Source organism: Phyllobates terribilis, unplaced genomic scaffold (genome assembly GCF_046119375.1).
Source record: "Phyllobates terribilis strain yellow unplaced genomic scaffold, ASM4611937v1 Scaffold_2__4_contigs__length_985480577, whole genome shotgun sequence".
NCBI lineage: Eukaryota > Metazoa > Chordata > Amphibia > Anura > Dendrobatidae > Phyllobates > Phyllobates terribilis.
Genome location: NW_027362762.1, coordinates 692,056,935 through 692,072,422, shown reverse-complemented (window position 1 = coordinate 692,072,422; position 15,488 = coordinate 692,056,935). Strand labels below are relative to the sequence as shown.

General features: G+C 40.7%; 1 protein-coding gene across 4 annotated transcripts in view; it reads right to left on the bottom strand.

The window, feature by feature from the left end:
• PIK3C2B (phosphatidylinositol-4-phosphate 3-kinase catalytic subunit type 2 beta) overlaps positions 1–15,488 on the bottom strand; it is a 168,600-nt gene that overhangs the window by 88,943 nt on the left and 64,169 nt on the right. For all 4 annotated transcript variants that reach the window (XM_073667035.1, XM_073667033.1, XM_073667032.1 and 1 more), the window contains 4 exons: positions 8,640–9,455; positions 7,297–7,397; positions 5,615–5,769; positions 3,609–3,729 (listed from right to left, as the gene is read on the bottom strand). In XM_073667035.1, coding sequence (XP_073523136.1) covers positions 3,609–3,729; positions 5,615–5,769; positions 7,297–7,397; positions 8,640–9,356 — 1,094 coding nt within the window. In that variant the 5' untranslated portion in view covers positions 9,357–9,455. The remainder of the gene's footprint in view (positions 1–3,608; positions 3,730–5,614; positions 5,770–7,296; positions 7,398–8,639; positions 9,456–15,488) is intronic.

Below are 15,488 nucleotides of genomic sequence, written 5' to 3'. Positions count from 1 at the left end.
GCTATGGAGACTGCATGAACTTAAAGGAGTTGTCCAGGTTTGGTACGAAAATCTGCAGTAACTCATTCTCCGATGTCCGGAGCGGGCAATCATGTGACAGCAAGTATGTAATATTCATACTCCCGATCACATTCTGACTAGACGTGACCAGCCTCGCTCAATACAAGTGAATTGAGATAGGGCGCGCATGTCTAGTCGCACTGTGGCCAGAAGCATGCATATTATATACTTGCGGTCACATGATCAGCCGCTCCACACACTAGAGAATTCTGACAGCATGTGCTGTGAGGACTGACAAGTCTGCAGCCACATAGAGTGCCAAATCCGGGCAACCCCTTTAAATCAGCTACAATTCACTAGGGAAGCCAGAAGCAAACATTAAAGAAACCCGACAATTTTCCCATGTCTCCCAAACCACCCCATGTCATTATTCCACTCTTTATATCGATTTAACAAACACTTTTTGGTTGCTTCATGCTTATTAAATTTCCCTAAAATCATTTTTATAATTCGGTCAGGGGTTGCAAATTAGAGGGCGACTAGTCATGCAGATGTTGTGTCCCGGATGAAGCCGGGTGCATGTACCAATATAAAGAGTGGAATAAAGACATGGGGGCGGTTTGGTGGACATGGGGAGGCTGCCAGGTTGCCTTTAAATTTTTAGGAAGTCTAGTTTGCACTAAAATCATTGGGATGTCCATTAAACGCAATGCACTTATTGGCAACTCTTCACTTGAATATACAGCTCCTGAAAGTCTATCACTCACTATCTATCCAGAATTTCTTAATCTTAATTCGGAAATGGGATTCTTGAACTGGACCTGAATACAGACCTGCTGGGAGAACAGGGTCATACGTGTGTTTCATGAACTTCTCTTGTATTGTTATATTTCAGGATCAATAACTTAGACCAGATATATTTGTTCTTTTATTTTGCAAACTCTCTTTAATTTGAACTATGAACGTCTAATTATCTAAACAGGAAAGAAAAGTAATAGAAAAGGGGGAGTCCGAGCCGCTCATTTACGGAGGCCGTTCCTGGAATCTTTTATCTGAACAGGCTTTATGATTGGTTTCTATGGTCAGTATAGGACAGCATCAGTGTTAGAGCAATGGCAAAACAAATGGCTATAATAATGCCAATTCAGCAAAAACATTAAATACAACATAACTGGAAAGAAAGTTAAATGGAAAAAAGTGATTACTTGATTATTTTTTTGTTTGTGATTGTTTTAATCAAAATTTTTTAATTGCCAGACTTGTATAAAATTCAGCTTAAGTGGTTCTCTGATTTGACAATAATTTGCTTTCAAAGTGTCATGTCACTGGACCCACAGTGAGCTGCTGCAATCTATGGGGGAACCTGGCAAAGTGTTCCATTTCCCCACAGCTCCCCCACAGGGGACATTAGGCATTACACAGGGCTCATTTAAATCAAGACCGCTACTCTAGAGTGAGACAAAAGTCTTTCTAGCAGCTGTATACTCTGGTCAATCAATAAAAACATTGAACATAATAACAATTTCTGAAAGACACATCTACCGTACTTGTCTGCACGATAAATTAAACTAGTGCCATGGGGTGGCACCACTGCCAACTTAGGATGTATTCTAATATGGTGCAAAGGGGACACCAATGTCTCCCATAATCAGTGAGACAATAAGGACAGCATGAAGATATTCTTTTATACATCTAATAAAAATGCAATGTTGCCACACAGGAAGCAGAATATGTGAGCGAATAAACTTATATCACAGTACGATCTACAGTGGAAGTTTATCTAGTGAAGAAACAGGGCAGGGTACCAGCAACAGTTCCCTCAGACACTTAATCGCAGCACCTTCTGCATCCTGAGACGACCAGCCGTGACAATATAAGGGTGGTGTCATTTTCGCACATATTCAAATCTGAAATATGTTCAAATATAAACCCATAAGTAGCAAAAATAGCAATCTTCTATAAACACACAGTTTTTCTGATCTACTGGTCTTCAAAGGGGTTGAATCAAGTTTAGAAAATGGTTTAATATGCAAGGGAAGCATTTTTAATTCTATAGTTTACAGCCCGTTGCATAGATTACCGGCCGCCCTGCAGTCTCAGAGTGGCCGGTCACCTAGGCAAGAAGCGCTTGCTGCTTGCGGACTCTATGCTTTAAAAGGTATCTGTCAGCAGGTTTTTCCAATGTAATCGGAGGACAGCATAATGTAGAGGCGGAGACCAGATTATTGGATGTGTCCCTTATTGGGCTGTGTCCTGTTTCCAAATAATAAAGGTTTTATCACCAAGACATTATCACTGCCAGGACTGGTGCTCCCATGAGCAGTGGTCAGACCACGCCCCCTCCTCTGATAAGCAGCTCACTGTCAATAGACATTTTACACAGAAAGCAGTGGTGTGGGCAGGGTTAGCTTTCTGAGCTCTGCTGCTGCATCTAAAAGCTCTGATTGTGTCACAACTGCTGCACCCACTAAAATAAGTGATACAATGCTGGAATCAAGGTCTTTTTTCCTGCATTATGCTGTTATCAGATAAAGTAGCAAATGCTGGTGACAGATTCCCTTTAAAGCCTGTAAGCATCACTCTGAAGCTTACCAGGTCGTAAGTACCCCTGCGCTTCTTCCATATTGCAAAAGTAAAGCTGTCTGTGCTAACAGCATGGGAAAATGTGCAGCCGTGCAACCATGCCACTCACCCGAATTGTCAATCTTCAGGAGCGCAACCTCCTCCTGACGACAGAAGACTAGAACTCTCCTTTAAAGGGGTTTTCCCGCAAACAAAAGTTCACTTTAATCAATAGATCTTGGAATAATAATAATTTCCACAATTGGATGTGTTTAAATAAAATGTTCCTGTGCTGAGATAATCTTATAAATGTGTCCCTGCTGTGTACTGTGTAATGGCCGTGTCTGATCGTGTAGGGACAAGGACTGATCATACCACAGCTCCTGAGCAAGGGAGGAAGCAAAAGAGTATAGAGACAGGACAGTATGGGATCACAGCTGATTCTTTTTTGTGAGATAAAGCACAATTGTTTTTAAAAAAAATTTTACTTCAAAGAAAGAATTTGCCATTCAATGATGTGCAGTCTGTATACTCTTTTTCTCCCCCCCTGTCCAAGAGATGTGGTATGATCAGACCATGTTCCTGTACGATGAGACACAGCCATTACACAGTACACAGCAGGGGCACAAGATTATCCCAGGATAGGAACATTTTATTTAAACACATCCAATTGTGGAACTTACTATTATTCCAAGATCTATTGATTATAATGAACTTTTGTTTGTGAGAAAACCCCTTTAAGTCTATTTCTTAAAGGGCTAATCTGGCTTAGCTAACTTCTGCTTTGGGAGGTGGGCAATGTTAATGACGTCACATTTACCGTTATCTGCCAGTTCATATGTCCCAGTGGCAGGTATCACACATCTGTCCTATTAGACTAGGATACGTGCACGATACCTGCTGCTTATGTCACCAGCATTGCTTATGTCCCAATAAAGAAATAAGCAAACCTGAATTATCCTTTGTGTTCGCAACGACCTTAAAAAAAATCATATACGGCAAAAGAAGTATGTAGTAGACTGTACACCCCAGCATCATTGACTTACTTCTGCAGGAACTCCTCCAGGCCACACAGTTTGAGCACAAAGTCAGATACACCGAGATCCTCCACTTCATCAGTGGTGTAGCAGAGAGTCTGGTAAATGAGGAGATCTACAGTAGAGGAACCTGTGGAAAGAAAGTGCTTAGTGAAAGGAGTATTCCCAAATAATAGTGTCGGCATTTCAATATCTGAACTCTGAGATCGAAGGGTAGCAACTCTAATGTATCCTCCTTTAAGTTCTCTGCACAACAATAATTATTATTGACCACCTCATATAAAGAGAACTGCAGCGGTCACCATGGGGCTAGAGTGTGGTGCCGGAAGTGGTGTTGTGTAGGGAAAAAACAGAGAAAAGGACACAGCACTACATCAGCCACACTGACCATACAGTGAAGACATATAGTGAGTTTCCATCACTTTCTAAGATGAGAACACCCCTTTAAGAAGAGCTGATTTACATATAAGTCACTATAAATATTGGCCATTGTATATAGAACATATTTAATAATGGTGTTAGATAGTTGCATAAAAACCAAGGAGATCTAAGCTGTCTATATCTGCAATATTACGTGTATGGTGGCCTTGCTGCTACCCACTGATGGTAAACGTCAGGGAAAAATAAGAATCGGGCATACTGGATTTATTCAAGTTCTGACAGGCGATCAACACTGACATTGGCTTTTTCCAGGGACAACTCCTGCTTAATAAATTCAGTGCCCCATAGAAAACATAGGGGCGCCATTCCGGCTATATTGGCACTGCTGTTCCCGATGTGTGACGTGACATGACCACTGCAGCCAATTAGCAGTCACTGATTGGCTACAGCTCATCAATATTCCATCAGTACCTTTGGAAGTAGTAAAGGCTTCAACTGCTCAGCCTCTGCTGATTGGCTGCATTGGTTACGTGACACAACAATATCACGTCACCCACTGGGAACAGTACACATTGTTTTTATTCTTCATGGGGCACAGATCTGATTAAGCAGGGGTTGAGCAGTAGTGGACAACCCTTAAAAAGAGCATTTAATTTATGTTTATGGCCATCCTCGTGGTGTGTAGTTTATATAAAAATTTCTCTTTTTTTTTTTAGCAATAGATCATCCCTAGAGGACATGCAAACCTGCTGCCATGTAGTCCTCCATATGCATGAGCGCTGTATAATTACTTTGCTTTTACTTTCCACCAGTTATAATACATTGACCCTATGTCATCAAGTAGTCAGGAGCAGAATGACATTAAAGGAGTTGAAAGACATTAAAAAAGCTGTCCGGTTAAAACAAGTTATTGCCTATTCACAGGATAGATGATAACTTTCTATGCCACCGCTGGAACCTGCATTGATCGGCCAATCGAGGGACTTTTATCCTCAATGCAAGATGGAGTGGCATGCCTGACCGCTGCTTCATTCATTCCCTATGGGATTGCTGGAGAAATCCAAGAGAAGTTTGCACATGATCACTGCTGGTACAAAAGTTCCCCGATCTGCCGATCAGTGTGGATTCCAGTGGTCAGACCCGCACCGATCAATAGGTGATCACTTGTAAAACTGGACAACCCCTTTAACTCACAATGAAATTCAAGTACTACCCATCAAAATAGTGAGGGACCTAAAATGTCCCAAAGTTAGTTATTTTGATAACTCAAAATCCTGTGCCAATTACTTCCTTTGGATAGTAAGTCTTTTATAAAAGATAGGCGCGTTCTATAAAGATCAGAAAACTTCCGCAGCCACCACTAGATACGCTCAGGAGTTTACAGTTAGTTATTGGCAGCTGCAGATAAAATGCTGTCTATCATTTAACTATATGGCTGTGCAAAGGTAAACGGGGGATTTGGAGCCCTGAACAGACAGATTATTTCCTAATCAGCACAATGGTACCAGTAATCCTTTTTAGATCAAAGTAGTAAATAACACATTTCACTTGACAGACTTGAGTGTCTTATGCCAATCGTGGCTCTGGAATTATTCTATTACGTTTTTTGGACTGATGAACAAGGACCAACTCACAATCACAGGTGAACGTCAGAGGATCTCTCACATTATCAATGATCACAGTGATTTTCACGCTCACTCCGGGACCCAGGTGCTCAGGACTGAGGTTGACTGGACTCCACACAATACCTGTATCTATCTGATCGGTCATAGTCTGACCAGAGCGTAGGCTGAAGGGGAAAAGAAAAAGATGAGATGTAGGTTATTAAACTCAACATCGTGCAAGAGAACATTAGAATCTCATAATTAAAGAGGATTTGTCACCAGATTGCACAATGCAAACTACATTACTACTGCTTCATTATTAAACGGACGTGAACCTGATTATGATGGTGCACTTACTTTGAAAATCTGTCTAACTAGCTGTATCTTAACATTTCGCCTTCTGATATTAAAATAAGCAGAGCTAGAGCTGTTCTTCGGCAGCCCAGTGCAGATCAAATTAAATCGGGGCCTCTGATAATGTACGGAGGCTTATTCGCCGGCTTTGGTGCGCCCTTGGTGTGGCCAGGAGGCTCAGTATACAATTATGCCCACTGTTTTTGCGAATTCTCGCCTCCATCAGTGGTGAATGACCTGAAGGGGGAACTGTCTGGTGATTGACAGCGATGGCTTGCCTGAGCTTTCTCAGCAGTGAGGGACATGCAAATCCAGTGAGCGGAATGGTGTACTGAGACTTTTGGCCACACCAAGGGTGCACTGAGCACCCCGATTAGCATGTCTAATTAAACTTCAGTTTCTGCACAAAAGAGGCAGTAAACATTAAAAAGTGCAATTTTTATAGAGGTTATACACCTACAAGGCTATGTGCTTCATTGATATTGTCAGTTAAGGCTGACACACTCTCTTTAAGGCCATGGCCGCCACTATCAGTATTTGGTCAGTATTTTTTCTCAGGAGTGGGAGCCAAAACCGGGTGAGGAACAATCAGAGAAAAGGTATAATAGAAACAAGTCACCAATTCTGCATTTATCACCCACTCCTGGTTTTGGCTTCCACTCCTGAGAAAAAATACTTACCGAATACTGACCAAATACTGATAGTGGGGCCATGGCCTTAAGGTAACTATATAAACTAGAATTCAACCAATGAATGACTGCTTGGCGAATGCAGCCCCTGCAGTCAATCAGTGTAAGGTGAGAATGTTAAGGGGTTAAGAAGGATCAGACTGACAATCGGTTGGCTATAAGGATTGGACTTGTTAAACTTCATCTAACAAACTTTTGTTATGTTTAAAATCCGTTATTTTTATCAACTTTGGTGTAATGTATATGGGCACCTTTACAAGCCGACTACAGCAGTTTTGTAAGAAAAACAGTCAGTTGTGGTCAGTTGCTGTGAAGTTAATTGAAATGTGACAACCAATATGGCAGTATTTGCACCATGAATGACATGAAATGAGCGTGGTCCTCTGTTTAGCGTAGTGTCCCTTTGCACAGCACAGCAGCCTCCTCCATTGAGCACCCAGTTAACATCTCAGTGCCCGCACCCCACTGATCACAGCTTTTGGCACATCTCTTTCTTATAAAGATAGGTTTAGGAAAAGGACAAATTACATAAACTAATTAATTCAATATAAAAAGAATATTGATTGTGGAATGCCCTATTCATTAGAGTATATATTCAGAAGACTGTCATGGACTTGATGCCCTATTGATGTGACGCTCGTCTTCAGTCATTAATAAAGGTTTACTCACACATCCAGCATGTGACAAAATGCTGCCGTCTCCTCATCCCTTTGCTCGGACATCTCAAACAGTTCGCAGCCGTTGTGCTGGGGGTAGGTCTGCATTGTGTCCTGTGCAAGAAGAAGCGACATTAATAAGACATTCCAGGTCTTCCTCTTCCGTCCATGCAACAATCCTGACACATATATACCTCTAGCTCCTGAGCTTCCTCATTGGGGACTGTATATCACTGACAGTAAATAGCACTGATAAGCCGAATATGGTGACAAAACAGCAGGGCAAAGAGACAGTGCAGGCAGAATAGAAAGCAGCAGAACTTCACCGAGCAAAATCCACTTCACTAACTAGAATTCATGGCTGAAATTATTTAATAGGCTGTCTGTCCAATTACTAATCTGGCAGGAAACAGGGACTCTCGGTGCTAGTAACACTGTGTATATCCCTTTCCTTCCCCTCCATCCACCCGGCTTTCCGCTCCCACTCCCGCTGGCCTCTCTCTCACCCATAGAGCACTTCTGTGGAGGTATCACTCATACAGTGTAACGGAAATGTCACCGGATCTGTGACAATATACTCCATATCACCAGCTTAAAGGGCATCTATTAGTAGGATCAGCCCTCCTAAGATGTCCACATGGCATGTAGGTCATAGAAAGGCGAATAAAATGATATCTTGATATCTGCGATTCGATGTCTTATTCAAGAGAAATCCACGTTTTTCTTAGTATGTAAATAAGCTGTTAAGATCTATGGGAGGGACATAGCTCTGTATGAGAATCTGCCTCCAGGAAGGATTTTAAATGAAAGGGAGACTTACAATGTAGATCAGGAGAGCAGACTGTCAGTCATTACTACATGTTTCACACTGGTAACGCCCCCTTTCATTTAAAATTCTCCCTGGAGGCAGATTCTCATACAGATCTGTGTCCGGCCCATAGATCTTATGAGGGAGAGTTTTAAATGAAAGGGGGCATTACCAGTGTGAAACATGTAATGACTGACAGTCTGCTCTCCTGATCTACATGTCTCACACTGGTAACTCACCTTTTCATTTAAAATAAGCTCTGGAGGCAGATTCTCGGGGATATCTAAGTTCGTCCCATATATTTTTACAGCTCATTAACATATTAAGAGTAGAGAAGCGCAAACCCGAACTTAAAAGGTCAGGGTTTGTACCGAACAGTTAGTGATCGGTGCCAATCGCCGAACACTGACTTGGCATACACTCGGCAACTTAATTCTTCTGAAACAATTTAATTGCCAAGACACAAAGGTCCTCGCTCATAGATCAAAAAATATAATTTTAATATACAATGCTTTGAGAAATATAATACTATTGCACTGAAAACTCACCGGTCCCATGGACGCTCTGGTATTCCTGTACTGTTTGTGCCCATATGTGCGTGGTGGTAGTTGAGGTGGCAACGTGTTGCTTCGGGCTACTGGTTTCCCAGTCACTCCCTTTTTTGAGCTTACATCTTTCCAATGCCCTTCAGCTTGGCGCAAAAGCTCAGAGTCATAGGCGGGTGCCAAATTGAGGCGGGTAAGTGTATCATTAATGTCTTCATAGTCTAAATCCAAACACTCCTCTCCCCTACTTAATAAGTTTGCATCTTCCTCTTCCGAAATCCTACGACCAAGCAGCTTCCCTCCAGTATCTTCAGTGTACACATTTATATCCCGAGATTGAGAAATCTTATCAGTCGATGAGGAGACCTCTTTGAAATACTTCATGACCTCAGAATGGGAGGGTGCCGAAGAGGACATGTTTTTAGGAGACCTCCTCCCGTCATTTTGGCCATTTCCTTGGTATGTATCACCATATATATACAAGTAGTCTCCAGAGGGTGCAGGCTTGTTTCTTTGAGGTGAAGGGACCGATGAAGAGGACTGTGACACATCTTCCCAGGAGATGAGGGGACTCTCGTTAGACTGTCTGCTATCTCGTCTGAGTCTGGAGAGTGCATCATACTCCATTTGCAATGCCTCAGCTAGAGCTAGTTCCTTTCGGCTCATTCCCAGCGCTTCTAAGCCATTCCATTGTTCCTTCTTTCCGCCTGAAGTTGACATTACTGAGAATTTATATTAATAAGCAATACAGACCGAAGAGGGCTACTGTCGAGGAAAACCCTTTACAGCGGAATGAGGCATAATGCTTCAGAACGACACCTTTAAAGGAAGACAATAAAAATACCATGAAGTAAAAAATTACTAAAATCTGCACTCACATAACACAGACATCTGTATTTCAATAAGGCTTTGGCATGCGATTTTATTCTAAGACGACTCATGTCTAGCCTGACCACTTGTTACCTTCCAGCCATAACCACGTGTTCTTGGATGACACTGTATGGTAAAGCAGAGTTTCCTACTCCAGCACTCCGCTGCCAGGAATAACATGTTCCAGACAATTCATTTCTGCTTTAAAGGTAAATTCGCCTTTACGATAATCAGTATATGAGGGGAAAGTAGATTATAGTATGCATTACATGTATTGAACAGAAAGTATCCACAGTCCCACTTTTTTACATGATTAGCCTTTATTAGTGTAAGATTCATTTTGTCGAATGTTTTTCTGTCCATGTGCCAGCAAATCTAAGGGTGCGTTTACTACTATCAGGAACGAGCGTTCCTATAAATGTTTCCCGATAATCGTGTAGCCTGCCGGTAAACGGGCAAATCGTTGTTCATCAAGAGAAATGATTTTTAAACTTGTTTAAAAATTATACTTCTGAGCAATGCATCGTTCTGCGAAAACAGGACCTGTGCTGGCGAGAACAATGGCAACCTATGTTTACTGATCGTTCCATGAGCATTGTAGGTACAATCGGCTATTAAACAACAGCCAATCGGCAAACATGTAACCGCGTTTAATATCACAGATCGTTAGCGTAGATAAGCCTTAAAGGGAATCTGTCACCAATCTCCACCTGAGAGCAGCAGGATGTAGGGGCAGAGACCCTGATTCCTGCAGTTTTGATAAAATCATAGTTGTATCTGGTGCAGATCTTCCAGTTCTCTAAATGCTGAGCTCTGTGTAACCCGCTCACACCACTGATTGGCAGGTTTCTGCCTATACACAGTATACAGAAAAACCTGCTAATCAGTGGTGGTGGGGTTATACAGGGCTCATGAATATTGAAGGCTACCTAGCAACAGGTTTATTAGTCCTCTAGTAATAATTCCTTGCTGATAAAACTGTGATTTTAATCAAAGCTACAGCAAGCAGCCCAGGAAGTCACATATTGTTGGAATCAGGGTCTTTGTTTCTACATTATACTGCTCTCAAAAACCTGGTGACAGATTCCCTTTAAGGCTGATGTGCTAAAGATGTGTACGGTGAATTTTTCAATTTTCCTTGAGGTGGGTGCCCCCCTAGGCCTAGACTGCTTGTTTCAAAATTGCAGAGTGCAACAATAAAAGAAAATGTTTTTCCATTTTAGTAAAACAAAGATATGCAACTTTTTTTGCACAGAAAACTTGCACAAGCTGCCTAATAAATCTCTGTAGAGGGTGTAGGTTGAGATTTGGAGATGAAGGCACAGTTGATATGGAGTATAGATTATGGGTCCGATTCAGCAAAGTGTTTACACCAGAAAACTGGTATATACACTTTAAAAAGTTGCAACATTTTTGCACAACACAGAGTTGCACAAAATATTTGCAACTTTTGCCGATTTCAAGACAGCTTTGGGCAAAATCAGAGCAATGGAGGAGCCAGAGAGGGAACGGGCGTGGCCATGCCCACTCATCAAATCCATCAAAAGTGGCGGTGTTCCTTACTCTAGAAATGTTACTCCAGTCTGTCACAGGAGTAACATTTCTGGAGAAGTGCACACCACTGATAAGATGCAACAAACTAAAGTTGCTTACGCCTCTAAATAAATTAGGTGCATCTAATTCTTGCACTACCCTCATTAAAGGCAATCTATCAGCATGTTTTTGCTATGTAATCTGACAACTGCATGTGGTAGGGACAGAGACCTTGATTCCAGCAATGTATCACTTAGTTTACTAGGTGCAGCAGTTGTCATAGAATCACAGTTTTCACTGTTGGAATATTTAGCAGTGCTCAGAATGTTGCAACCTCACCCATACCACTAATTAGCAGCTATCAGAGTATATTGTATAATGACAGAAAGCTGCTGATTAATGCTGGGGTTGTGGTTGGACTACCAGGCACAAGGCAAGTTGTCGTGTAGCAGAAACAGTAAAACACAGCCCAGTAACTGACACATCACTGTAATCAGGCTCTCTTCCCCTACATCATGGTGCTCTCGGATTACATAACAAAACCTGTTGACAGATTGCCTTTAAGACCGGTATATGAACGGCCAGTTGTACAGAATCAGGGCCTTAAATTTAGCATTCAAATATTGTGAATCATTCATGCTATGATGTACTACTCATTGAAAAACAAAGTTTCAGTAATAATATATCAATAATGGTGAAAGATGAACCACGATCTCCTGAGGTGTTTCCACAGGAGAAGCATGTATAAAAACATGTCCTTGCATTTGACAAATGGTGATGTCACCCAGAATATATTAGAGGAGAAATGTCTATTTGATCCAAGTATGACCAGATCTGGATGGAGCAGTAGGGAGGTCACTTGTGTCAATTTGCTAATTTTAAAAGCATTCCATAATGGAATGTGTAAGCATGATAGCAGTGTTATTTATGTGCTACGCTGTGTGCACACGCAGAGGACAGTGGGGATGCTTTGTTCCTGTTACTGTGGCATTCTGTGAATACAAATCACATAGAAAGACACGATGAGGGACACCAATACACACCCAAGCTCTTATAATAATCACAACAGCAGCGCAGATGGGTGTATAGTTATGTGGAGGTGAGGTTTGCAGACACCTCGCCTCTGACAGGGGTGCACAGCGGGCCCTCTTCTCTTATGTTCTATGTCTTGTGGATATGCCAAAAAAATAAAGATGGGAATAAACTCATTTTTGTTCAAATTATTGTACTTGTTGTTTCCTATGTATACCCCTTTTCACATGTAAAGCGCCATGGAATAAATGGCACTATAATAATAAATAATAACAAACACAAACTTTTATTTGGCCATAAAAAACACCAAAACAAATGGCTCCTAATCGCCGTTTCATTTCAACACGTGACTTTCATTGCTAATAAGCCGTGTTTTTATTGCGATGGAACATTTTTATTCTTTAGTACAAACCACAGTAAAGTCTTCTTAGATTGTTTCTTATGCAAGTACAGATGTAAGCAATGATATGGTGAGAGGCGCCAGAAGCAAATATAATAGAATACAAGATGGTTAATCAGGATGGCACAAATGAAACGCGTTTCGGGGGCAAACCATCCTCTTTGTCGGCGAGTACGGCTTACCTGATGAAGGCGATGTTCGCCCACAAAACACGTTGCATTGAGTGCAGTTGCTTCTGGCGTCCCTCACCATGCCTTCGCTTTCATCTTGACTTGCGTTTCACCAAATTCAAACCTACTGAAGATTGCTGGGTGACTAGTACTTCCATGGGTTCCTTTTTTATTTATTTTACTTACTTATATCATATTACTCAGCACATTACAGACATGATAATCACTGTCCCCATTGGAGCTCACAACCTAAATTCCCTATCAGTATGTCTTTGGAGTGTGGGAGAAAATTGGAGAATCCAGAAGAACAGCAAAGAAACACGGGGAGAACATACAAACTCGTACATGTGATCATCAGTGGGATTTGAACCCGGGACCCCATCTCTGCAAGGGTATAGGGCTAACCACTGTTTTGTTAAAGTTTTATATGGACATTAAGCTCACAGCGTAACAAAATAAGGTGAGAACTTGTCTTGGTTTCACAACTACATTGATATGTTGCCTTATGAAGCTCTCCTCTCTTTTCCTGCTCCATAAACCAATTATTATTTCTTAGTCACAGACATAATGTTTGAGGCCAATCCTCACTTATTAACCTCCAGTACATGTGAAAATATCATCACTCCCCATAAATGGTTTTACAGAAGAAAAATTATTTAGATGTAGTTTATGGAAAAAAAAATAGAAAAAAAAAACAGTAGATGAGTTCCACAAATTCCTGAAGGAGGATTAATGGCACATTTAGCTGCAATGGAAACTCAAAGACTTCATACTGCTCTCAGTAAGTCCACAGCCCAAATAGTTGATAAAGACCATGGGTCTTGAATTTCACTGTATAAACATAATCAATTACAGACACCAGAGGGCTGATAGATACACCAGCTAGTTAAATCGGCAAGTATCACATTTGAGAGAATGCGTTGAAAACTACAGTGTTAATAGTTTAATTTGAACAAATAAAATGTAAACTAAATAAATAAAAAGAAAAATATAAACTAAATCAGTATTTGGTGTGACCCACTCTTTGCCTTCAAACTTTGACTCATCAATACAGAGTACCTGCTGCCATTTTTCTGCACCCCAGTTCCTATGTTTTGTGCATAGTTGAGACGTTAGGCCACATTCACACGTTCAGTATTTGGTCAGTATTTTACATCAGTATTTATATGACAAAACCAGAATTGGTGACGTGTTTCTATTATACTTTTCCTCTGATTGTTCCTCACCTGGTTTTGGCTTACACATACTGATCTAAAATACTGATCAAATACTGAATGTGTGAATGTGGCTTAAAGGGGCATTCCCATCTCCATGACCCTATCCCAATATGTAGTAGCTGTAATAATAATAATATTAGCAAATACCTCTAATAAGAAATGATTCTTCTTGGTATGATTTCTTTTTACAAAAAACAGACATTGGTGTAGACTTTTTATATCCACTGGATAACTTCTGCAAAATAATGTATAATGCTAATTCCAAATAAAATGTAACAAAATGTAAAATATCTTAACATAAGCAAATAAGAGTGAAAACGAACCGCAGACATTGATTCATTCATAAGAACATCAATGCAGCACACAGACCACAAGAGGTTTTTGCGGGAAGGCACGACTGACCCAGTAGCTACTTGCCTTATGCCAGAATACACCACAGACTAACAACACAGACCAACACTAGTGCTCCCTTATACAAACACAACTAAAAGCAAAGTAATAAAGATACATATGAGGATCATGTCAAATAAAGAGTCATTTCAACAAATTTGGTGCAGATATTTCTGAGTGTGGATTTATTTTCATTTGATAGCAGGCTTAATTTGACCTCAAAAAATTTTAAATGGATTTTCTCAACCCAAATACAGACTCGTTAATCTAGACCTGTCACCCGGTCAAAAGTGACCAGTTTTTGTTCTTATTTTATTCCAACTGCTACCCTGAATATGCCATTATTATTTTTTTATTATTATTATTTATTTAAATCCGCCATACAGTTCTAGAGATTTAGGGCTTTTTATTTAGTGCTCATTTTTGTTGTCTTTATCTAGAGGGCGAGGCTCATAGGATATTCTGGAGCAAACCCATGGTAAAGACCATAAAAAGTAGAACTAAATAAAAAGACCCATCTCTATGGAACTTAACAGCAGATTTAAAAAAAAAATGACAACAAAAACGAGCAGCAGAAAAAAGGCAAAAACTGTCTACCTTTGACCTGGTACTGGTCCTCTTTAAATGGTCATAGTTGTCTCAATAGACTTTTCATAAACCATTAAAAGAAGCAAATTTAAGAAACACATTTCCCTATTTGTTTTATCACAGGAGCAAGTGTTTCTGCTGGTCACCAGCCCTGTGAGCTGACCATAAATCAAATGATTTTTCAACCATATTGTCATCTGCTTGTCCATTTTTTACATCCGCATGGCATTCGTTTATCAGCAGTTAGCAAAATGTACGAGACCAAACACAGTTTTTAATGTTAAGAATTGCAATGTGTCTGTAAAAATCGGATGTTATACAGTGGATCCATATGGTAGCCGATTATTTTTGCGCACCCACAGATTAGAATAGGTGAGCCTCACACGAAATAGGGAAGAAACTAGAAACTAGAGCATGCTGGCATTTTTTTCAAGCAGATAAAAACTGAAGTCTGAACGGTCTAATTGAATAACATTGGTCTGAGTGAAGTCCTAGTAAGGCCAGTCTTTTTCATGAAGAGCACTGACTGAAAATATGGTCATGTGAACACACCCTTACAAACGTGTGATGTGTGTGGTCTATCTGGACTGGTCGGACAGACGGGTCCCCGGTGGATACTCCTTGCCTGCTCCCCGTGGCTTTTAAAGTATGT